This window comes from Colobus angolensis, unplaced genomic scaffold, assembly GCF_000951035.1.
Source record: "Colobus angolensis palliatus isolate OR3802 unplaced genomic scaffold, Cang.pa_1.0 Scaffold36, whole genome shotgun sequence".
Classification (NCBI taxonomy): domain Eukaryota; kingdom Metazoa; phylum Chordata; class Mammalia; order Primates; family Cercopithecidae; genus Colobus; species Colobus angolensis.
Window position 1 is genome coordinate 6,013,157 of NW_012116932.1, and position 26,185 is coordinate 6,039,341.

General features: G+C 42.2%; 1 protein-coding gene across 1 annotated transcript in view; it reads right to left on the minus strand.

The window, feature by feature from the left end:
• The window catches only part of ITGA9 (integrin, alpha 9), a 372,615-nt gene that overhangs the window by 53,089 nt on the left and 293,341 nt on the right, over positions 1 to 26,185 (minus strand). The window contains exon 22 of the mRNA XM_011953420.1: positions 21,266 to 21,373. Within this exon, the coding sequence (XP_011808810.1) occupies positions 21,266 to 21,373 (108 nt within the window). The remainder of the gene's footprint in view (positions 1 to 21,265; positions 21,374 to 26,185) is intronic.

Consider the following 26,185-nt stretch of genomic DNA (forward strand, 5'->3'; position numbering starts at 1 on the left):
TGCCTGGCTAAGTTTTTTTTTGTATTTTTAGTAGAGATGGGGTTTCACCATATTGGTCAGGCTGGTCTTGAACTCCTGACCTCAGGGGATTCACCTGCCTCAGCCTCCCAAAGTGTTGAGATTACAGGCGTGAGCCACTGCACCCAGCCTACTGTCCCCATTTTACAGATGGAGGCAAACTGAGAGGCAACAGGAGGCCCAATGACCACCAGAGGACCCCCAGGTAGCAGGCCACAGAACTAGGCTGGGACACACATCACACAGATGCAGACATCTGCTTGACCGCTTTCCTGCACTACCTCTTAGCTGGAAGCTGGATGGGGCTGGGGCAGGAGTCACAGAGGAGTGGAGGTGGACGGAAAGCTTCCTCTCCTCTTACTGTGGTCAGAGGAAGAAACCACTAGCCTGGAAACCTCAGCATTCTCCAGCCTGACCCATTTCCACCACTGTGGCAAAAAAAAAAAAAAAGACTCCTGCTTAGACCATGGGAGATAAAAGTGCCTGCTGACTGAGAAGAGGCCTATTCTGTACAGCCTCTTGGGCTAGAAGGGGGAACAGAGCATTATGGAATGTTGTTTCTGGAAGGCAGCCGCGAGATCATGCAGTCCTTGTGGCCTCAGCTGACAGATAAGGAAACAGAGGTCCCTGAGTTCAGTGACTTGTCCGAGGTCACGTCCGGGCCCCAGTGAAGGAGTTCTGTGGTACAGACGGTCTTGATGCATACCCAACAGTCTTGGCTTCAGCCCTAGCTCTGCCTGCTAACAGCTGTGCCAGTTTGGGTCTCCAGGGCCTCAGTTTCCTCACGTACCCATGAGGATGTTGGCCTATGTAGTCACTCAGGTTGTCCTCAATTGCTAATTTCTCACTTCATGAACTGTCTGTGCATTTTCATTACAGCAGGGGGCTACCTTATCTCATCACACAGATAAACAATCACTGACGATCCATCCCCCACAACTTGGTTTTAACTGCCCTCTTTGCTCAAAGTCAAGGGGATATGATGCTTTTTTGTGTGTTGCAGACAACCCAAGCATCCTCGGCCAATGACCAACAATGTCATTTCCTTGGCTGGCCAAGGACTCTGTGGCCATCGCCCCCTTGCTCTTCTCTGCCCACTCACTCCTCATTTATTTCCCAGGCTATCGGAGTCCAAATGCTTCTCATGACATGGCTGCTTATCTCTCAGGGCCTCTGGGAGCTGGCAGAGGTCCATGGCTATTAGAATTTGAACAAAAGGACTTCACCAGGCACCCAAACAAGGACAGGAGGATGCAGGACATAGTGAAAACACTGTATTCTACCGAGGCTGGTACTGACGGTTTTCTTTTGGCATCTGCCCTCCTCCTAACCCCAAAGAGGACATTGTGCAAACTGAAACCATGGTGACTGGGGAAACTGTCAGGAACCCTGGCTGCGGGAGTCCAAGGAGTGACCATCACTTGGTGGCAGAGTCTGGGTCAGCCTCAGTCAAGGGAGCTGTCATGGTCAGAAGCCGCCGTGGTGCTGGGCCTCTGAGAGGATAAAGTGTCCCCTGTTCACTCTCGGGGATCTGGCGAGACCTCGCTTCATGAAGTACTGGGTTTGAAGTGTGAATCAGGGCTGATTCCATTGGCGTGATACTAAGAAAGACAGCAGATCCTTTGTTTCAAATGTTGTTGTCATCTGATCCCAGGTGGAGAAGGGAAGTCAACAGCTTTTACTCCCCAGGCTGAGGTGGTCTGATAAAGGGCTTGGGGGAAACAGGGCGTTTCTATGTTGTAGGCTCGGGAGACGGAACTCAATCAGGCACTTCTAAGAGTTGTCTGTTGACTCAGAGCAAGAGAGAGGACACAGGTTTCCCCCTACAGGGCCCAGAAGAGAGCAGCCAAACACAGTCCCTCTGCCTGGGTCTGAACACTGAAGAGGTAGAAAGTCCTCTGATCTTTCCTCTAAGTGTCATGCTCCAAGCACATCACCCTGGGAAACTGCTTATGGTCCCATCTCTACACCGAGTTCAGATATCAATGGAAATAATACTAACATTAGGGGCTGTTCTAAGAGAATGGCATATGCTGAATCCTTACGGCACCCATGTGTGGAGGGTACTACTCTCAGGAGGGTGACCATATAATTTATTGTCTCAATTGGGACATTTTTGAGGTTCAACCAGCTAGAATAGCAACACAGAGACATTTATCAGGGATGTGACAGGTAAGCTTTAACTTCTGGTCTCCTCAATTTCCACCCCTTTTTACAGATGAGGAAACTGAGGCCCAGAGAGGTTAAGTAACCTGTCATGTCTGAGAAGCACATCTCCAAAGTCCCCGCCAGGATGCTCTGTTCCACTCCATCTTCCTTGCACCAGGCTGCATAGTCGCTATTCCACATACTGAAGCCCAAACACGCCCTGACCACCACCTCACTGTTTATCCATTCACAGCCCCTCAGAGCACAGCTCCTAATGAGATTATAAATCTTGTCTACAAATTTCTCCCTCCACCAGGAAGTCAGCCCCTCTCATGATCTGACTCAGAGGAGGTGGCATTGCAGGTGGATCTCAAAGGATAAAGAAAACTTCTCAAGGGTAAAGGGAGGAGGGAGAAAGGAATTCCAGGAAGAGAACAGCATGTGCAAAAGCATAGAGGGGCAAACTTGAGACCTGAGTCTAGAGAGCCGAGGAGTTCAACACAGGTCAGGAACTGAATGAATGCTGGGTAGCGGTGGCCAGAACCGAGGCAGGGGAGATGGGCCTGGACACAGAGGAAGGCATGTGACAAGTCTTACATGTGGCGTGGGTGGAGGTAGTTACCTAGAAGGTTAGAGGAACCAAGGAAAGCTTTGAAGCAGGAGAATGTATGAGAATGTATGATTTAGATTATGTAGATTAACATCGCTCAAAATTAAACAAATAATTTGCAGCTTTGGTATGTGATATTATTAGTTTTTTGTTTGTTTGTTTGTTTTAGACAGAGTTCTGCTCTGGTTGCCCAGGCTGGAGTGCAATGGTGCAATCTTGGCTCACTACAACCTCTGCCTTCCGGATTCAAGCGATTCTCCTGCCTCAGCCTCCCGAGTAGCTGGGATTAAGGGTGTGCGCCACCATGCCCGGTTAATTTTGTATTTTTCGTAGAGATGGGGTTTCACCACGTTGGCCAGGCTGGTCTCAAACTCCTGACCTCAGATGATCCATCTGACTCGGCCTCCCAAAGTGCTGGGATTACAGGTGTGAGCGACCGCGCCTGGCCTATTAGTATATTTTTAACAGGCAGAAGCACAGATGCCTCTACCAGTTTGCCATTCTACCAGTATCAACCTCATCAGCTGGCTGGGGTTCCAAGGATAGGGAGGGTCACCAAACTGTCCGTGGCTTGATGCCCCTTGAATGCGTGCATCACCAATAAAAGGAAAACAGAAGATTACATTAGCAGAGGAACAAACTCAGTGACAGTAGTGCTCCCCATGAGCCACGGCTGGAGTCATCCCCAATGTGGTTTCTGGGTAAAAAAACCCTAAAAACTATGATCTAAAAGCTATGTTTGTTGAATTGGCTTGGATTAAAGGGGACCTAGGTTCATTTTAGAATAACATGTGTTTCCTGTTAACTCACGTTTCTGTGTTATTCATTGACTTTATGTTCTCTGTTACATCCCTGGGCCACTTTTCCATATCGTATTACACCAATCACAGCTGATGGCAATGGGGTAAACATGACCCACCCCCTGACTTATCGCCTGCTTCTCTGAAGTCACACGCTCCTTGAGTTTGAAAACTCAGAGAATGTTTTGAATGCCTACTTTGCTAATTCAATTACCCATTGCCTACTCTGAGAACCAAGGCATCAAAAGACAGTAAGCCTCTATTCCAGCACAGGAGGCTGAACACATACCATAATGGCTGTGGTGACATTAATTTTAGGACTTCAGGGTTTGAAATAAAGATAGTACTCATACAATAACTGAGAAATGATACCAGCTGGTTGATTAGCCTGACCTAAGGTGTCTAGTTCTAGAAAGATAAATAAGATAGCTTCGTATTATCCATCTAGAAAAATGCAAACCATGATTCATAGCTGCTTACCAGCCTTAAAGGGCTCTTCAAATTATATCTCATGTTAAATCATGTTGCTATGATTTACTATTGTTTCTTCATATTGACCAAAGACTAAAATATGATAATATTAATGAATCCTAAGACAAAAACTTTCATGTATCACCATTCATTTCAAGACCCTGTACTAACGCAGACTCAGGATAACCTACAAACAGTGAATGCTCACAGGCTCTGTTCATTTACTCAGATTTTTCAATTGCAATGACACTGTTTAACATAAACCAGAGAAACAGCGATAATGATCTTAGATTGCTCCTTAATATGAACATGCCTAACTTCATGTTACTTGCACGTGCATCATCCCATTTGGAAGTAATGAGGAGTTTTCAATGGCATTCTTCGGGAGATCCCTCTGAAGAATGATGGGTTCTTTTGCTTTGTGAAAAGAGACTATGTTCATTAGTGCACCAAGTTCAGATTTTCTGACATTTTTCCCTCTGTGTAGCTAGTGGTCCCAAGGTGTTTATACAAATAGACAAAAGTCCAAAAAAAGAGAAACAGTCTGATGATCACAACAACGTAAGCTAGGCTAATATGAGGCTCTGGCTTTGGACAGTCCCTGCTAGCTTCAGTGTTCAAATAAAGAGTTCTATCTTTGAACTGAAACAGGTAAACAAAATCACACAATAGCCCACTCCAAACCTGCAGAGCTGGGGATGGAGCAGGAGGAGCAAGAAGTTAAAGAATGACCTAGTATCACTTAAGCACAGAAAGGAAAAGAGAGTAATTATAGATGTCTTCTCTCTTTCTAACTGAAAACTGTCTTCTAAATAAAATACTTGCTTTCTCTAACCCTTTCCCCAACCCTTAAGGCAATCATCCCTGTGAAAAGTGGTATGGGGTCTGAAAAGGTCAGGGTGTTACTGAGATCAAACCTGAAACTGAAAATAAAGGGGCAAAGCCTCCAGACCAATGTTTCAGAGGAAAGGTTGAGTATAATCCATTACACAGTTTTGACTTCTGTATGAGGCTGCTATTATTTCTTGAACAATTTTGCTTCTCATGATAAAAGCCAGAGGATTTCATTTCCATCAGCTTTATGGTTTGGCTAAAACAATGCCCCTGCATCCTCCCTTCCTCCCTCTTCCTTTGCGTTTGACAGGCCAACATGCTGGAAAGTCAAGAGTGCAGGCCACCACCACCAGGCTGCCCTGTAAAATGGGATGGCCTTTAATTAATTTACATGTAATCAGAGAAAGACAAGCTCCCCAGACGAAGCCCATTTCCCAGGCATGGGGATGGCCTTTTATTGGCGTTAAAGCAATACAGATGGGAAGTAGTCTCAGAGAGGCAGTGACACAAAAGAATTTCCAGATGCGGTCAGATTCTCTTTAATGAAAAAGCGATACATAAATATGCTATCTGAGCACTTGACATGCATACCAAAAATGTTTTCCTTCCACAGATAATGAAATATTTTGGAAGCAGAATGGTCTGTTGATTTGGGTAATAAATGAGTCAGTAGCCCCCATATGAGACACAACATGGTCCTTGGAATTGTATCTGCTTGTTTAAATTCTGGTTCTAGCTCTTGGACCCATCTTAAGGTAAAGAATGAAGCTCAGACCCATCTTCCCTTAAAGGCTAAAGCAGCACACCTATTGATTCACTGGGTTGTTTCTGCATTTCCTGCATATATTGCTTTATTAGTTCCCTTTTATCAAAGGGTAAATCACACTCATTTTCTGGATGCCATGATTCCTGCATCACCATCTGTCTAACCTCTTCCCCTATGTTTCTGAGAGTACATACACCAGAGCAGTGAAAAGTGAAACCTCAGTGTCATTCATTAAGTCTCAAGTTTCAAGGACTTCATGGGAGGCCTGAAATACGCTTTAGGTCATAAGTTTAGATTAAAGAGAAGTAAGTGAGGTTGGCTCCCTGACAACTGGGGAGATCATTACTTCTCAGCATCTAACAATGTTGAGGCAGTTCCTTTTGGTCTGAAGAAACTTGGGGTGTATGTCAGAAAAGTGTTTTCCTGTTTTTGTGCTTCCTAAGCACACACAATTAGTCCTTGGAAGGTTAAATGAGAACCATGTGTTTCTCAGCAATGACCGATGAGCTCTGTTTATCCTCAGTGAGATTTCCTGTTATCGACTTTGGTAACAACCCATCACCCCTGCCATGGCAGGGCTCTGTGTCATGTTGCTTTTAAGGAATGAACGCAAGCAAACTCCTCACCACCAACTTTTAACGCCTATTCATGTAGCAGACCAGAGAACACCAGGCACCTACACATCAGCATTCAACCGGCCCACACGCTGGCAACGAAGCGTTAATGCTTCCAGATGTCACAGCAGCTGCGAGCACAAGACATTTGGGCTCCTTGATAAGGCCGGGCGCCTTCAGTCAGCAGGGAGACAGCATTGCGGGCTTGATTTATTCTCTCTGGCCACACAGGTTAAAGGGCAGCCTCTGAACCACACTGTGTACGGACAGCCAGGGCTGAAGCTTACCCCCACCTTCCAGAGGGTGTGTGTTGAGTGTAACTTGTGCACAGAAACACACACGCTTTCTCCCTCTAGCCAAGCTCAAATTAACCAACAGCCTAGGAACGTAACTCTTGTTCCAGAATTCAATCAGCCATCTCTCTTCTTTGAAGTGTTTGGCTTCTGTTGAGAAAAAGATTTAAGGCAAACCTAATCCTGACCCATTTCAGGAACTTGACTATTCAACTTGCATTCATACATGTGCAGAAAAAAGAAAATGCAAAAGAAAAACAAAAGAAAGTTTAGGGCCATTACTGAGATCAGCAGTGTCTGTGTGAGAGAGAGAAACTGAGGGGGAAGGAAATATGTATTCACATCCCTGCACAGCTTGTAGGGTTGAAATTTGCTCTAAGAAGCCTTCGTTTCTGATAAGTAATTCAATCTCTTATTTCAAAATTTCACCTTCTTATTCTCACATTGAAATTAAGGCAACCTCTGCCACGGGTTAAAGGAATTCGTCAAAATATTCCTACTGGGGGATCTCAAGTAGAGATGGGGGGATGTCCTGGAGCCAATCCCCAGGAGATACAAGGGGTGACTGTGCGTCTGAAGATGCCACTAACAGAGTGGAAGCAGCCATTTCTTTCATTTATGTGGGCACTCACTATGGTCTTGGCACCAAATGTTGGGGATACACAGAGAATAAGGACCTTACCCTTTACTCTCATGGTGTTTTTAATCTCGTGGAAGAAGACTGACGATAAAAGAGTAATTTCACATAGTGACGAGTGCTACGAAGAAAACAACATACGATGGGACACAGCGTAATGGGGGTTTGCAATTTTAGGTAAAGTGTTCAGGGAAGACTCATTGAGAAAGTGAACTCTGGGCTCAGATCTGCATAATGAGAAGGAGCCAGCTATGCAAAGATTGGAAGGAACAGTGTTCTCAGCAGAGGCAGGTGCAAAGGCCTTGAGGCAGGACCATCTGTGAAGGCATCTGGTAAGGCTTGACAGAGAGGACATATGAACTGGGTCTTGAAGAATGAGTGAGCTTTCCACAGCCAGAGGGGAGGAGAAGCCACTAGCAAGGGCAGGGGGCCCAGGGAAGTGCATAGTGAGAGCCTTCAGCGGCCTTCATAGTCCAGGGAGGCTGGAAGACAAGGTCAGGGGCGAGGGGCCATTGGAGAAAATGGCCTGGAAAGATGGGTGGGAGGGAACATGGGGTTTTGGACCTCATGGCTTTGGCCATTAAGATTACCTTAACTTTTTTTTTTACTGAGAATCTCAGGAGTGTTTCTGAGCATTATACAGATAAATTATTAGAACTAGAAGTTGGCGTAGAGAATTATTAGGACTAAAGTTCTCAGACAGTAAACCAGGTCCTTACTGCTTGAGTGATAATGATTCGTGATGAGGAGGGGTTGGATGAAGAGGCATGGGATTTGCTGCCAGTTTTGAATTTTTATTTGGAGAATATGGAGAGAGCAAAGAGAACACTCTAGCATGGGAAAGAAACTTAAAGGAATTGTAATCTTTTTTGGAAGAGAAGGGGGAAGTCAAGGTAATAGCTCAACTTCTCTATAAGAGGGAACTAGGCAACTGTTTTTCATTTTACTAAGGAAAGGTCATGGGGCATGGAGAATTGTGGATAGTCATAACAAGGGATTTGAGGGATACCAGAATGGCTTAACAAAGAGAACTTGCTGGAAAAGTGGTCCTGTTGTACTGGGGAGACGTCTTGATTGTATTTTGTCCAAAGGTAGAGGTTGGATCATACAGTCCCCCAAATCCACCTGTTCCTACATGAGAGACGTTTCTAATCCTTGTTAGAAGGAACCTCTCACCCAGAGAGCTGGCTTGGTACAGTCAGCCCTTGACTTTCTACCAAAAAAAAGAAAAAAAAAATTGAGGGTGAAGGAGGGGAAAAAAAGAGGCATGTGTTCACGATGGTGAAGAGCAGCAGAGATAAAATGTGCATTGTTCAGTTTTGTTTTGGGTGATTTGCTGGGTTGTTTAAAGTGCCAGGTCTGGCTCTTATACAAGTCTCAGCTCCAATAAGCTGGCTGCAGGGGAGACTTCTTGTTGCAATTATCGTGCAAGCATAGCTAAGTCATAAAATCCAGGACTTTTCTGATGTGAAATGTGCAGGCTTTAAAAATCAGTATCACTGTCAACTGCTGTTGCCAGCAAAATAAGTGATTCACATTGTGGCAGAAAACTCTCCCAGAGTGAAAGCTAATGAGAACACACACGGAGGCTTCTGGATGTCCAGTCGGAATCCCACACAAGGGCAGCATAGGCGCTCACATTTCAAAGGTCAGAAATCAAATAGGCTAAAATCAAGGAGGAGAGAATTCTCAGGAAAGACACAGACTTGGCAAGGACTTCATGGGCAAAGAAGATCTCATTGCAGACTCCTGTAAGATAGCTTTGGTCCCTGCAACTTCTGAATAAATGTCTCAGCAAAACTGCCCCTGACCGCTGCATTTAAAATTACAACGTTTCCCAATCCCTATTCTCTTGCTTTTTAAATTTTTCTGCATAGCATTTACCATCACGTAATAAACTATACGCTTTACTTATTATTGTCTTTCCCCACCAGAATGTAAGCTACATGAGGGCTGGAAATTACTTTTTGTCTGTTTTCCCCTCTGCAGTAGGTGCTTAGCATATGCTGGGTGTAAAGTATTTGTTGAAAGAATGAGCATGTGGATAAAAATATCCCCACAACAGCCTCTCGTGGTGAGGACTGTCATCACCATTTTACAGATAACAAAATGGGAGAGCAGAGATTTAAGTCTCATGCTTTGGACCAGGGCTTCTTAAATATGAACAGACAAAGGAATCCCCGGGGATCTTGCTGAAGTGAAGGCTCTGACTCAGCAGGCCTGGGTGGGGCCTCAGTTCTGCATGACCGTGCCTCAACTTCCAGGTGGTGCTAGAGCTGCTGGACAGCTACACACCCAGACAAAATGACAGCACAAGACCCTGCAGGTGGCTGAAGGAAATCAAAACGTTTTATCCCAAAATAGATTTCTTTGACATCATTTGAAATGGCTGCTGCAGGGCTAGCAGACAGAGGTGGCCTTGCAAAACTATCACTTGTGGGGAAATTTTGCATCTGTAGAGAATCTCCTTGAATGCAGCCAGGCCTTCTCCTTCTAGGCCTTTCCCAGATCTAGGACAGATTTGAGTCTGACACCTTTACAAGTCTGAAAAGAAATTCACCATCTACTCTCTCTGAGGATTAAGACCTGGAAGGTTTCATCTACATAACAACGTCACCGTTGCTAGCCAGCCTCCTCCTTTCTCTCCCTCATAACACGTCTTGCCATTAAAACCTGGATGTGGTCATGCTCTGAGCATGCATTCTTTCTATAACCTCAAGATGGTATATAAGCTTCTGCACCTTACCAGGGGGCTGGGTCTTCATTCTGAAGCCTCCCCTGTATACAAGTTAAATAAATCTGTGTGCCTTTTCTCCTATTAATCTACCTTTTCTGAGTTGATTTTTCAGTGAAAAGGACTAAGGTTTCCACACTGTACAGTTGTGGCAGGGTGAACCCCCAAATTGGGGTTTGGCCTGGGAGGGCCAGTGGGTTTTGGCTTCCTAAGGGAAAGAATTCAAGAGGAAGCCCAGAGAGTAAAGGGAAAGCAAGTTTATTAAGGAAGTAAAGAAATAAAAGGGTGGTTACCCCATAGGTAGCACAGCCCCAAGTGCTGCTGCTTGGCTATTTTAATGGTTATTTCTTGACTAAATGCTAAAAAAGGAGTGGATTATTCATGAGTTTTACAGGAGAGGGGCTGGGAATTCTCAGAACCCAGGGTTCCTTCTGTTTTTAGACCATATAGAGTAACTTCTATGAGTTGCCATGACATCTGTAAATTGTCATGGTGCTGGTGAATTATCTTAGTGTCACCATCTTGATTCTGGCTGGCTTCAGCTGGCTTCTTCACCACATCCTGCTTTATCAGCAGGGTCTCTGTGACCTGTGTCTTGAGAAACAATTCCTGCTGAACTCCTATTTCATGGTGAACCCCACTGTTAAGAGTGAACATCAGCTTAACCACTTACCAATTTACCTTGGCCTTCCCTCTAACTCTTCCTCGCCTCAATTTCCTCACGAAATTATTATGAAGATTAATTTGTTCTTGTAAAGTACTTGATACAGTATCTCTGTACTATGCCTATCTGTAATAAGTTAGTAAGAATTCATTACTTTTTGGTCTGAATCTAACAACTTTCTCTCAGAATCCTAACGGAACATTATTAAAGTTATGTTCTACTTTACCAAAATAGGAGAAGTCAATATTTATGTTAAGAACCATGATAATATAAACCTACCATCAGAAAATTAGAAGTTTCTCCTGGATATATTACGTAAAGGTTTTGAGACAGGTTCCTAAAAGTGGAATTGTTGGCATTCGTATTTTAAATGTTGGTAGTTATTGTCAAATTGCCTTTCACACCAGCAGTATTTGAAAGTGCTCATTTCTCTTCATCTTAACCGACAATGGATCTTAACAATTTTTTAGATTTTTGGCAGTTTAATGAGGAGAAAAACCTCATTTTAAGTTTGCATTGCTCTGATTACCAATGAGTCTAGGCATCTTTCTATATGTTTATTTGCTATTAAAATTTCTTCTTGAACGCCTGGCCTCAAGTGATCTTCCTGCTTCAGCCTCCCAAAGTGCTATATTACAGGCATGAGCCACCATACTCAGTCCCTAAAATTTCTTCTATGAATTTCCTGTTCATAAAACTTCAACCATTTGTATAATTTTTGGTCTTTTCTGTATTATTTTGTAGAAGTAATTTATATATTATCTATTTGTTACCCATGTTGCAAATATGTTCTCCCAAATATCTTTTCCCTTATGATGTATTTTGATCACATAAAAGTTTAACGTATTTATAGATTTAAATTTGTTAATCTTTTCTTTATAGTTTCAGGATCCTATGACTTGCTGAGGAAGAAGAGCTTCCCATCTAAATATTATGAAAATATTCAGTTCTGCAAATACTTTTTTTTTAACATCAAACTTTAATTCACCTATTTTTTGTTTGTTTGTTTGTTTTTCTGTGAGGTACAGGCTTTCTCTAATTTCTTCCCAAATGGATAGCCAATTGTCTTCAAATCATTTATTGAAGAGTCTATAGACTGCCACTGTTTTGGAATGATACTCCATCAAATTTATTTTCTGCCCCTTTCTCTGCAACTCCAATTGTGTATATCTTGAAATACTTTGTGGTATCCCACGAGGCACATCAAAGGCCTCTGGGGCTTCAACCATTTTGCTCATGTTTTATTCTTTTTTCCTTCTGTTCTTCAGATTGGATAATTTGTACTGTAATCCAGCTTCAAGTTCACTGATTCTGTGTCAGCTCAAATATGCTATTGAGTCCCTCTAATGAACTGTTCACTCCAGGTGTTTTACTTTTTTTTTTTTTTTTTTTAAATTGAGACAGAGTCTCACTCTTTTGCCCAGGCTGGAGTGCAGTGGTGTGATCTCGGCTCACTGCAACCTCTGCCTCCTGGGCTCAAGCAATTCTCTTGCCTCAGCTTCCTGAGTAACTGAGATTACAGGCACATGCCACCACTTCCAGCTAATTTTTTGTATTTTTGGTAGAGATGGGGTTTCAACATGTTGGCCAGGCTGGTCTTGAACTCCTGACCTCACACCTGCCTCAGCCTCCCACAGTGCTAGGATTGCAGCCATGGGCCACCGCACCCAGTCAGGTGCTTAACTTTCTTTTATTTATATATTTTTTTGAGATGGAGTCTTGCTCTGTCATTCAGGCTGGAGTGCAGTGGCACCTCTCGGCTTACTGCAATCTTGCTTCCCGGGTTCAAGCGATTCTCCTGCCTCAGCCTCCTGAGTAGCTGAGATTACAGGCACCTGCCACAATGCCTGGCTAATTTTTGTGTATTTTTAGTACAGACAGGGCTTCACCATGTTGGCCAGACTGCTCTCCAACTCCTGACCTCAGGTGATATGCCCAGCTCAGCCTCTCAAAGTGCTGGGATTGCAGGCGGGAGCCACCATGCTCGGCCCATGTTTTACTTTCAATTCCAGAATTTCCTCTTGGTTCTTCTTATAATTTCCATCTATTTTATTATTCATTTATTTAATTGCCACTTATTTTAATTTATTCACCGATATTATTACTGATATTCTCTATTTGATGAATTACTACTGTCATACTTTATTTAAACTGATTTTAGTTCTTTAAACATTTATAATAGCTGCTTTGAAGTCTGTTAAATCCAACATCTGGGTTCCTCAGAGACAGTTTTTCTTAACTGTTTTTTTTTCTTCCTGCACAGCACATGAGAAATATATATGATATATACAGTGTCTGTGTGTGTATTTAAATTGGACATTTTAGATGATATATTGTAACAATTCTGGATTCTTACCCCTCCCATTTCGGGGTAGTTGTTACTTTTTTTGTTTTGTTTGTTTAGTGACTTGCCTGGACAAACTCTTTGGAGCCTTGTTTTTCCTGGGGTGTGCAGCCTCTGATGTTTCTGCTGGCAAAATACATATTGCATATATATATATATACACACACACACTTATCACTTGTTTTTATTTTTAAGCCTGCTTTTGTAGGGGTTGTCCTGGATCAGCACAGCTTAGCCATCAGCAAACGACTGGTCAGAGGTTGTATGTAAACATCTTGATCTAGGAAGGATTTCACTCTCCCCTGGTGTGTCTGTGTGCCTCTGGGGAAAGCATTTGAAGATCAGGCAGTTTACAGTCAGCTTCAGCTCTTACCTTCTGTATTCACAAGTCCTCAGGGCCAATCAGTTGATTCTCTTGGATTTTTTTTTAGGGAGACAATAACAATTTTTATAATAGGGATTTTTTTTTTTTTTTTTTTTTTTTAGAATAAAGGCTATCATTTCTTTTTATTAAGGCCTCCAACACAACAACTAAACTGAAGAGACACTAGCAATGACTCATGCTTGTTCCTCACTTAGCTTCAAGTTTCCTATAGGTTTCTGGCAAAGGGTCTTTGTCAAGTTAAGGAAGTCTCCTTCTATGCCTTCCTTACTGGAAATGTAATAAAATATCATAAATAAATGTTGAATTTAATTGTTCACTTTTTAGAAGCCCTTATCAAGATTATCATTTGGTTATTTTTCATTTAATCCTTTTAATATTAATAATAATATATAATGAGTTATATTAATCAGTTTCCTCATGGAGAACTAACTTAGCATTCCTAGATTTCATCCTATTTTACCCAGAATATATTATTCTTCTAATAGGAATCAATTTGCAATTTATTTAGAACTTTCGTATCTGTTTTCAAAATGAGTTTGGCTCACTGCTTCCTATTTTTGTGAGAGTGTGCCCGCTCTCCATTTCTGGTTTCTGTACCAGGGTAATGTTAGTTTTCTAGAATGAGTTGCTTTATCTTTTTCTACTTTATCTTTTTTTACTCTCTGGAACAGCTTATGTAACATAGGAATTATCCATTCCTTGAAAGCTTACTAGAACCTGCCAATATAGCTATCTGGGTCTGTGATTTTTTTAAGGTTTATGTCTTTGTCTACTTTTACATTTTTTTTCTAAGATAATCAGTCTAGTTGGACTTTTTTTTTTTTTTTAACCTCATGCATATTTTCTTAAGATTTTATCTTTGTGTGAATAAAATTGTAAAAAGATATTTTGTTGTTGTTTTTGTTTTTGTTTCGAGACAGGGTCTGTCATCCTGGCTGGAATACACTGGCGTGAACATGGCTTACAGCAGCCTTCACCTCCTGGGCTGAAGGGATCCTCCCACCTCAGCCACCCAAGTAGCTGGAACCACAGGCTTGTGCCACCATGCCTGGCTAATTTGTTCTTTATTTTTTTGTGGAGACAAGGTCTTACTTCCTCGTCTAGGCTGGTCTTGAACTCCTAGGCTCAAGGTTCTTCTTGCCTTAGCCTCCCAAAGTGCTGGGATTACAGGTGTGAGCCAACCGTGCCCAGCTCAAAAGATGTTATAATTTTTAAATCTTCATACAAGTATGGTACATCTTTAAAAAGTATTTCTAGTGTTGTTTTTTGGCATCATCACTCTTCTTTATTTCTTGTTGAAGTTTGCTGTAGGTTTGTCTATTTTTTGGACAAAAAACAGCTTTTGATTTTGCTAATGTGGAATACTTTTGTTGCTGTTATTATTATTATTTCTATTTCAGGATATGCTTTGTCTTTAATAATACCTTCATTTTATGTTCTTTGAGTTGGGTTTATTTCATTGTCCCTTGTCTAGCTTTTATGTTGTCAATTTAGTTCACTTATTTTCAGTCTCCCCTGTTTTCCACAGGTAAGTAGTGGCATTTTCCTCTGTGCTGGTTTGGCTAAATCCCATTGGTTTTGACATGAACAACTGCTCACTGTCGTTCACTTCTAATTTGTTTGTCCCTTCAACTTTGATTTCTTTTTTATCTAAAAAGTTCATTTAAATGGTGTTTAAAACTTCCCAAGTGGATTTGTTTCCGGTTGTTTGCTTGCCTAACCTTTTGTTTTTAGCTTCCAAGTTTATTGCATTGTGGTCAGAGACTGTGGCTTCTATTGCTTTGACTTTTAAAATTCTATTGATACTTATTTTTGTGTTGTTGTACATTGAATAATTTGTAAATGTTCACATCTGAAAAGAATGTGCATTCCTTTCTGTTAGGATCTCTGTTAATTACTCCATATAAATCCGTTTCTTCAGTCCTTACAATGTGAGATAGGCACTACTATTAGCTCATTTTACAGACGAGGAAAATAAGATTGGGGAGTTTAGGTAACTTCCTCAAGGTTGCCATAGCTGGTAAACAAGGGAGCAGTAATGAAAATCAGACATTCTGACTCATTCCGTCTTGGTCTCTATATAAGTGATCACAACTCTAGTTGCATTATTCAAATACTCATTATTTTACTCCTACTTGTGTGATGATTTTTGAGGGGAAAGCAATAAATTTTCTTGCAATGACTGTGAATGTGTCAGTTTCTTTTTGTGTTTCTATGTCTTTCTATGTTTAAAGCTATGTCATTGGTTACATAAAATTTCATTTATGTTACAAATTCTTAGTGGACTAAATCTTTAACACTCTGAAATATATTTTCTTTTGCCCTGTTTAATGTTTGTGGGTTTTGGGCTTTAATTATACTTCATTTGCTGTTAATATTGCTATACTTGATTTCTTTGGGTTAACATTTGCCCTTTTTTTTTTTTTTTTTGAATGCCTTACATTCTGGGTAACTTCGAAGGTGTATTTCTTACAAGTTATTTGGTGCTTGGATTTTTAAAATTCTAATCTGAGAGTGTCTTTCACTAGGGCATTTAATCCATTCATTATTATTTTGATTATTGAATAATTAGGTTTATTACTTCCATCTTATTATACATATTTTTTTTCTTCATAAATTCTTTCCTTTTGGATTGTTTTGAATTTTATTATGTTTTAAATTCTTCTTCTTTAGTGGTTTGGATGTCTTCAATTGTTTTTTGTTGCCCTTAAAATTTTACATATTTAAATATTTATTTTATAAAAGCCTTGAGTTAACTGGTACTTAAACTTGTCCCACCAAGACAAGAATCTTGACTTGCTTTCATTTCCATCTCTCTTGACTTCTAACTCTTATATTATGCTCATCTGATATCTTCATTCCAGATTGCTATTTAGAAAAGGAATAAGTTTAACTGGCTTTTTTGTTATTCTTGCAATACATTCCCAGAAAATCCAAGTTTCTAACCCATTACTTTATTCTTTTATATTTATTCTACTATATGGCTCATACTGAGGTTTCATTTGAATGATCACAATTTTGAATTTACAAATCTCCAGTTTATTCTGTTTCACGGAAACACTGTCTTTTTGCATTGCTCTGAAGACATCAGTCTTGCTTATTGAGAAGCCTTCTGTTGGCCTTGTTACTGCAGCCTCTGGTATTAGCTGTTTTGATTGCAGTTGCTGCCTCTCCACCCTGGTTGATGCTCCTCCTCTGGTGGGTGATTCTTGGAGGTCTACTCATCATCTGTCTGTCCTATTGACTGAGCTTGCTTCTGGTGATTAGGTAGTGGGCAGCATTTTCAGGAGCAGTGTGCAATTCAGCACAATGGGAAGCACGTGAACCTTGGAGTCAGACAGACCTGGTTACAAACCCAGCTCTATTTTTTAGCAGCTGTGTCAGGTTGGGCAAATCTTTGAGGCTTGGTTCCTCAACTTGGGAAAATGACCTTACCTTATGAAGGTGCCATAAGGATTAAATTTGACAGCACATGAAAAAGGCTATTAAAGCCTTGGGACAGCAATAAATGGTATTCATTTTTTTGGGGGGGTCAGTTATTCAGGAGTACTTTCTTCCCACTTTAGCCTTGGATTATATCGACTGATTTGATGGCCCCAACTTAGGAAGCTCCTCTGTTAGGGTCAATGATATATCAGGTGCATATTTTCTTCATAGGGATATGAACAGCCCCACTATAAATTAATTGAAGTTCCCACATCAACTGACTCATTGTGGGATACCCATCGTACATCCTGGGTAGCCCTGTCTAGTGTACGTGCATGGGGAGGGACGGTTTTATAGTTTACTAAAATATGAGTCCTGGCACCGACCTGGAATATTCTAAGAGATACTGGTATTCATGTCATATTGAAATCAATATCCTAATGGTACCCTATGGCAAAGACATTGATGTAACCCCTTAGAAAATTATCATTCATCCCTACAATTTTACCTCCTGGAAATCAGGTCAGTTCTTTAGAATCACTGCCCCATAGCAAGAACAGAACAAGCCAGAGAGGCCAATATTTTCAATTGGTTTTACAGGAGGAGGAAAGAATGGTATGACATTTGTTTTATACCTCTTCTAGACTAACACTAGAGTTCTTTGAAAAACCCAGTACTTTCACCTGGAATAAAAGTTCTAGCCCTTCACTCCCTGTTAGCTATCATTTCTGACATTTTCCCTTTTTGCATATTAACAAGAGCCAAATCCCAAAGCCTTCTCCTCCAGTGTGAGAAAGCCGCTCACAGATACAGGTTTTTAGCTCCATCAAGTGAAGCTTGCAGTCTGAGATAAAGCTCCCATCTCTTCCCTTGAACCTTCAGGCACTGTGAGTCAAACTTAACTTTGGAAAGACTACACCCTCTTTCCTTCATGAGCCATGAAGCTTGTGACAGATATGTTATCTTGATGCAATCTTAGACCTGTGCTCAGGGGTTATGCTGCATGGCTCGCCTCTGCAGAAGAATGGCAATAAAGTGAAGCGGTTCAATTTTTCAAGTCAGTTCTGAAAAACTGAGAAGAAGATATATCTTCACTTCAAAACGAAATCTCTACGGAGCAAGTGGCCACAGCCTGCCTCCCACAAGCTGTCTGGCTCACTCTATTTTATTCCTGGAAATCAGGTGAGTTTTTTAGAATGACTGTCCAATAGAAGGAAAAAAGTAAGCTAGGGAGGTCAATAGCTACTGGTCATTGCAGCAGGCCAAGGGTGGTTTGCTGACAATGTCTATGACATAGAGTTAGACTCTAGTATCAAACAGGGAGCTTGGCCTTCTCCATGCCTAAGTCAGCAGATAGGAAGGTTCAGGTCTACAGCACACACACGATGTACCCAAGAGGAGTGATTAATTTACAAACTGTCAGAGGAAATGACTGTGGTTTAGTACTCTCTGTCATTCTGCCAAAATATCTATCTGCTGTACATCTGCAGAAAGCACACAGAGCACCTACTCTTGCATATTTGTATAAGAGCTAGGCAAACAGAATGGAGAACTAGGTGTAGCTCCCAACACAGCAGATACTCATCATACACTCACACATGGTGACTGTTCCTCTATCTGGAATGTTCTCCTCTTCACCTGTTCTCTTGGTGAACTCCACATCCTCTAAGCCCTGACTTGAAGAGCTTCCTTTGTGAAGCACTGAACCTTTGTAGCATCCTTGGGCCTGGGCATGCCTCCATTATTGCATTTGTTATATGGTATTACAATGGTATTTTATGTATCCGTTTCCTGCAAGACAGTGAGTTCTGGGGCAGATGTGGGACTTATTCCTCTTCTTGGAGCCTGGCATGTAATAGGTGCTTGCTGAGTCAGTGTTTGTGAACAAATCAAGAATGATTTGTTATTGGTAATTTTGCTATTTTAGATAAACTAGAAAGGTCTGTCACTCTTCCCTTCTATTATTTTCATGATCATTACAATCTGGCTTCCTGATGGACAGACACTAGGTCCACAGTGATCTGTTTCCTTTTTTTTCTGTGCTGTGGGAAGTCAGAGTAGGGTCCACACAACCCCAGTGGGTGGGAAGCAGTGGAAATTGATAGTCTTTCCTCAGGCCACCACTGTGGCTCTGTTTTTAAGTTAAATACAAGCACAGCAGAGGGGCTCAGAGACATTTGCTACAAGGAAAGAAGATCACGAGCCAAGGCTGGGAGTTTGGAGTGGTTACACTTCATTAGGCTCCCCATAAAAACCTCCCATATATAAGCCAGACACTCTCCACTTACAGACAGCTGGACCTCAAGAAATCCTTTGGGCAAACACAAAAGACTCTTTGGTGAAAGCTAGAGGCAGGTTGGTCCTGCCCAGGGACCCCAGAAGCAGCCCAAGACTTCTAAATGAATTCTGAACCAACAGTCAGAAAACTGTGCCACACGTGGGTCCATAGGTAGGGTGACAGCCCAGTAAGCCCACCCTCAGTATGCTCTATGGATGATAATCACAGGCAATACAGACACCAAGGGCACTGTTAAAGAGGGAGAAACAATATGAGGGTCCCAAGGGTGTGGAGAGGAATGACAGATGAGCCTTCCCTCCATGCCTATAATCTGTTTCTGCTTCAGTCGGCTTAATATGTCCAGCTGGTGCCCAGCTGCTCGGTAGCCTGTTGGAGGCTGGGGAGTGGTGGTGGCTGAGAGTGGGGGTGGGGAGGGAATGCCACCAGGCCAAAGGGTCACCTCCTACTGCAGTACAGAGAATGAGTGCTGGTTTCTCCTAATAGGACTGAATTTCACTTGCACCAAGCCACCCAAATCCCCAGAATGAAAGCCCTGCTCCATTCAAAGTCCCAGAAGGCCTAAGTGGAAACTATCACGAGCTCTGAGTCACACCTGACCCAGTGAGCATTCTCAGGCCCTGCTGAGCAAGGGAGGGGAGGAGCCACAGGAGGCCCTCGCTGAGGGCTTGAAGGCAGAGGGTGTGCCAGCCCCAGATACTGAAACAAGTATCTGGGGACTCTTGCCTCTTCACTACAGCACCTCATGCACTTGCTTTTATGTTTCTACTCTTGTTGTCATTCTGGACTCAGTGGTGATCATTTATAAGAAGACAGAGAGCTTTCCTACTTGCTTAGTGAGATGTGCCAGTGAATTTACTTTTCCATACCATGAAGATGCCCACAGCCCTTGATCACAGGCTGGGCTATCCGGATGGAGACTTGGCCATCCTAGGAATTCTGTTACAGACTTTATGAAAATTCTAAATATAGTTTTGAAAATCCAAAGGATTTGTTTCTCAGGCCCAAAGAACAGAGTGCAGCCAGCTCACACCACTTAGGTGTCTGAGGGTCCACTCAGCCAGACCAATAGCCAGGCAGTTCTCCAGGTCTTCAGGAAACCACTTCTAATGCTTTCCATGCAAGTCAGCTATTTGTTAGTGTAAGCCAAAACCCCTTCCAGTGGCTTTTCCTTGACTCGATGATCAGTTAAGAGGAAAAGGGGTATCCTTGGTTTTGGGGTACCTTCAGAATCTGAGTGACTTAAATGTCTTGCTTTGGTCAATAGATGATTTTGCCCATAGGAAAAAAAAGTCCCTCTGCAACACTGTAGATGTTCATGTGAACAACTCAGAAAGCATGCTTGAGGAAGAGAACACTCCTAGCTGCTGGGGAAATGGTGGCATGGTCAGTATGGCTAATAATATTTAAGAGGGTAGCCAGGAGCCTGTGTGGTTTGTTCACCTCATGCTAAGTTCCAACCACAGTACATCATAGGTACATAACACTGGCGGCTTTCTTCTGCTGGGTCAGCAGAGCCCACAGACAAGGGGATGCTGTGGAACCGGAATGGAACATCACGAGGGATATTAACAACTGAGTCGGCATCTCGGGAGGATTGACCTGTTCCACATTCAACATTCACATGCATCTGGTTTTCAGCCCACATGACCTAGAGGGCAGCAATGCCAGAAACTATTGTCACCATCACACAATATTTTCTGGACCTCCACCCTGTGGGCTGTGTCCTCTTCAACTCTGGGCTCAGATGTGTCACCTGCTACGGGCCTTGCTGCCCCGATTTTCAAGCTATCTATGGAGAAACTGTCCCTTTGGCTGAATGTGCTCCACGTGCCTCTATAGAGAGCAATGCTTTCACGAGCCTCTCAACATGGACTGAAGGCATTTTCCCTGTGCAAAATGCACTCAGCAAAGTGCATTCAGACACATGCAACTGCAGACAGCTGCTGGGGGTTCCCAGAGCCAGCAAAGTCCATCCCAGGAGATGGTTCGTAATCAACCCTTCCCTGCCCCCAAAGAGGTCTTCTTATGGCATTAACCAAACAGTCTCAATATAGAAATTCAGGTATCACAGGTCCCCTGGCCTCTCCAGATACGTCTCCAAAGGATAGAATGGGTTAAATTTTCTGAGCCTTCAGGGTGGATGTCAGGGTAGGGTGGAATACAATATTTAAATGGGCTGGCTCAAAGCTGAAAGCAATAGTGAAAACAAATGGAGAACTCACCACCATTTCCTGGACGTGAAACATCTCTGCACCACCAGATGAGAGTCGATTAGGGAAAGAGATGCTCACAGATGACCCTGGAAGGGTGCTCGGGCCAGTGTTGTAGACCTGTGGGTGTGGAACACACACAGCAAGTCTCAGTGGAAAACAGCAGACCTCCATTTCCTGTCATGCAATATACATTCTAAGATTCTCTGAAATCACATACAGAAACTCTAAGGTTCGGATCTAGAAGGTCACGACTTGAAGTAAAGTGAACTACTGAAAATTTCAGACAGGAAATTTCAACAAAATAGAAACACTTCTAATATGTATCTAAAAATCCCAAACTTTGAAATTACCATATTCCCTTTCAACATTTTACTGTCTTCTTCCTGCTAAAAATTATTTTTCTTTTTACACGCATAGGAATTTACTCATAGACTATTACACTTGGTGAAAACTCAGACATCATAATCTAGTCCAGTGGTTCTCAAACATTAGCATAACATCAGAATCATCTGAGGGACTTGTTAAAACACACATTGGTTGCAGGGGGTATGGAGTGGGGGTCATGCCCAGAGTTTCTGACTCAGTAGGTCTAGGGTGGGGCTGGCAGATTCACATTTATAACATGGTCCCAGGAGATGCTGATGTTGCTGGTCCAGGAACCACCCCCTTGAGACCCACTGTTCTGGTCCAACCTCTTTCCTTTGCCAGTTTGAGGTAACTGAGACCCTTAAGGACCAAGTGGGTCATCCCAAAACCAAGTGATTGAATATACAGAGAGAGCTGTTTTTACTACACTAGCCAGCTGATTTGGTTTCCAGGCAATCTGCAGCTCATCCCTTGTACAACTGCACCTCTCTTCTGTCTCCCCTCTGTCTCAGCATTTGGTTCTATAAAGCTTTGTCTCTCTTGTCTTAACTAGCATTTCTCCATTTTCTGTCTTCAGAAGTCAATCATTTCCTGAGAGATGAGGAAAAAGATGGAGGTCATAGAGACCAATAAGAGCAAGGAGGGAGAAAAAAGCTGAACATGAAACTTGAGGAAGAAACAGAATATGCAGAGGAATAAAAAAGGTGAGTAGATCTCTAGAGACAGAAAGTAGATTAGTGGTTGCCTAGGACTGGGGAGCAGGAAGAATAGGGAGTAGGACAGGCAGCAATGACAGCGCCCCCCAAAGATGTCCATGTTCTCATCTGTGGAACCTGTGAATGTTATGTGGCCAGGGGGAATTAAGGTTGCTAATCAGGTGACCTTAAAATAAAGAGGTTATCTTGGATTATCCAGGTGAGCACATTGTACTCACAAGGGTCCTTATATAGGGAAGAGGCAGAAGTTAGATCAGAAAGAGATCCTAAGACTTGACCAGCCATTGCTGGCTTTGAAGATGGAAGGGGGCCATGAGCCAAAGAATGCAGGCAGCCCTTAGAGGCTGGAAAAGGCAGGAAGTGGATTTTCCCCTGGTGCTTCTGGCAAGAACACCGGCCCCAACACTTTTGGGCCTGGCAAGGCCCATTTTGGACTTCTTTTCTTCAGAACTATAAGATAATAAATTTGTGTTGTTTTAAGCCACAAATATTGTAGTATTTTTTTATAGCAGCAACAGGAAATTAATACAAGAAGGTATGTCAATGGGTTTGGAATTTCTTTTTCTTCTTCTTCTTCTTCTTTTTTTTTTTTTTTTTTTTTTTTACAGTCCAGACGTCTTTCATTTTTTTAACACCTATTATGCCATGAATTAATAGGGAATAGGTTCCAGCAGTTCAGGCTCCTTTCCATTGGTTCTCACAAAGTGTGCTTCTCTGGGTGGTGCAGGCTTGCGCTTCAGTTGGACCAAGGTATCTTTCTCTTTGGCTTCCTTCTTTTTTTTTTTTCCAAGACAGAGTCTTGCTCTGTTGCTCAGGCTGGACTGCAGTGGCCTAATCTTGGTTCACTGCAACTTCTGCCTCCTGGGTTCAAGCAATTCTCCAAGCCTCAGCCTCCTGAGTAGCTGGGATTATAGGCGCCTGCTACCATGCCCGGTTAAGTTTTGTGTTTTAGTAGGGATGGGGTTTCACCATGTTGGCCAGGTTGGTCTCGAACTCCTGACCTCAGGTGATCCGCCTGCATAGGCCTCCCAAAGTGATGGGATTACAGACGTGAGCTACTGTGCCCAGCCAGCTTCCTTCTTTTTCTGATCATTTTCCTTCACGCATTTCAGGAAGCGATCTTGGCTCTTAGAGTGCTTAATGTGCTCAATATGCACATTAATTCTCTTGGCAAGAATCTTGCCCTTAACTTGTGTTTACAACAATGCCAACAGTATGCTGGGTAACACTGTAGACTCTTTCAGTTTAGCCATGGTAATACTTGCAGAGCATTCCTTTTTGAACAGCACCCATTCCTTTGATGTCTACAATATCACCTTATAGATTCGCATATACGCGGCCGAAGAAACAACTCCATGTTTTCTAAAAAGCCTAGAGAATATATATCAGGTGCCTCTCCTCTTTCCCTTTGTGTGCGACATTTTGGCGAATTACTGGAAGATGGTGGTTCTGTTCAAAAGGCTGGAATTTCTTTTGGGGGGAGATCAAAATGTTCTAAAATTTTGCAACAACAAGGATGGAACTGGAGGTCATTATGCTAAGTGAAATATGCCTTGGGAGGCTGAGGCAGGCAGATTGCTTGAGGCCAGGAGTTCGAGACCAGCTGGGCAACGTGGCGAAACCCCATATCTAAAACATTAGCCAGGCGTGGTGGTGTGTCCTTTTAGTCCCAGCTACTCAGGAGGCTGAGGTGGGAGGATTGCTTGAGCCCAGGAGGTTGAGGCTGCAATGAGCCGAGACTACACCACTGTACCCCAGTAGCCTGAGTGACAGTGAGACACTGTCTCAAAAAAAAAAAGGAAAGAAACAGGCCAGGAATAGAAAGACAAACATCACATGTTCTTATTTTGTGAAAATCAAACAAAATTGAACCCAAACAATTGAACTCAAAACCAAAACAATTGAACTCCTGGAGATAGAGAGTAGAGGGATGCTAACCAGAGGCTGGGAAGGGTATTGGAGGGATGGCTGTGGCCGGGGGAGGTGGGGACGGTTAATGGATTAAAAAAATTGAAAGAATAAGACCTGGTATTTGATAGCACAATACGGTGACTATAGTCAATAATAATTTAATAGTACATTTTAAAGTAACTAAGAGAGTATAATTGGATTGTTTGAAACACAAAGGATTTCTTGAAGGGCTGGATACCCCCATTTTACATGATGATTATGCACTGCATGCCTGTATCAAAACATCTCATGTACCCCATAAATATATACACCTACCATATACCCACAAAAATTAAAATGAAAAAAATTTAAAAATATTTCACAACTAGATGATGATGATGGTTTCACAATTGTGTAAACATATTAAAATAATTGAATTGTATGCTTTAAATGGGTGAACTTTAAGGCATGTAATCACATCTCAATAAAGATGTTATTTTTAAAAAGATGAGTAAAAGATATAAGTTTTATTTGTCAACTTAAAACTAAATGTTTAAAAAGGATGAGTAGGAGAGAGGAAGGAATGACATGCTACTTGGTGGCCTGGGGCCTAAAGAGAGAATCCAGGGAAGCTGCAACTCTGAAGTTGAGGTCAGAAGGGCAGAGCCAACAAAAAGCCAGAAATCTTACCAGGTCTTCACACATGACAGGATGTATGAAGATCTAGCTCCAGGCAGCTCTTCCCTAGAAAACTGTGTCTTTGGTTTTCTGCAATAGTTGGTTCTGCTTCAAAGAATAAATAGATAAAAACTGATAGAGCAGATGAGTGGTTGCTGCCAACTCCTGATTCAAAAATGAACAATATTCACCAAAACAACCTGAAGACATAGAAGAGGAATATCTGACCATAGCTGAAATAACTAATTTGAAATGAAACATGAGTGCACAGAATTAAAAAGAAACCTCCTGGCATGTCTGGGAAATCCCAATTCAAGCATGAATGGGGGTAAGCAATGAAGAAAAAGATGCTGATTTACACTATTTCACTCATCAGAGCCAGGAGGATAGGAGATCTTGTATCACCATCTTTATTTTTAACAAATGTCTTTATATTGGATTCTCTGAAAATGTTCATGTGCAATATCCGCATTATTTTTGGCCACTGTTTTTCAGGTGGGGAAATGCTTTAAATTTTGATGCCAAAAAAAGCCTCTCAATTGTCGACGAATTAATGTGTCTCTGTTTAAAAACTGTGATGAAATGTAGAAAGCAGGCCCAAGACTAGTATTTCTGCCTTTTTCCTGTGTGCAATGGCAGTGGAGCCTTTAAACAATTATGTACCTTGTTGAATAACCGATTTTTAAAAGCACAGAAAAATCTGTTCATATGGAAAGTCTTATGTTCCCCTTCAGGAACAATATTACTGGAATAAGGAAATATAGAAACATTTTCCCCATATTTCTGGCCACCTCCCACAGTATTTTCACCTTCTGGTCACTAACAACCTGGTTAGTGACCTTCCTGCAGGACAACCACAATAACAACCATTATACCAATAAATCAGTAGTCAGAAAATTTTCAAGGAAAAAGTGGGCTTTGCTAACACAGAAGGATCTCCTTCTAATCAAAGGCACACACTATCAATCTTTCAAGACCCAAATCTCTCAACCCTGGATTGAATGCTGTGCACTTCCTCAGGCAATGGATCATGGAGGAGTTTATCTAAGGGACATGCCAATCACTCATTCCCCAGGGCTGGATTCTCTAGCCTGAGTCCTATTTCAGGTCAGATGTGAAGAAAACTATTTGCCTGAATACCAAACTTTAAGCTCCCTGTAAAAATCACCTTCAGAGAAACAACTGGAAGGATAAACTGCATACCCACAGATTTCTTTCTTTCTTTTTTTTTTCCCAGAGGGTGATAAGAACATTTGGTATCTTGTGTGCAACCCCTGTT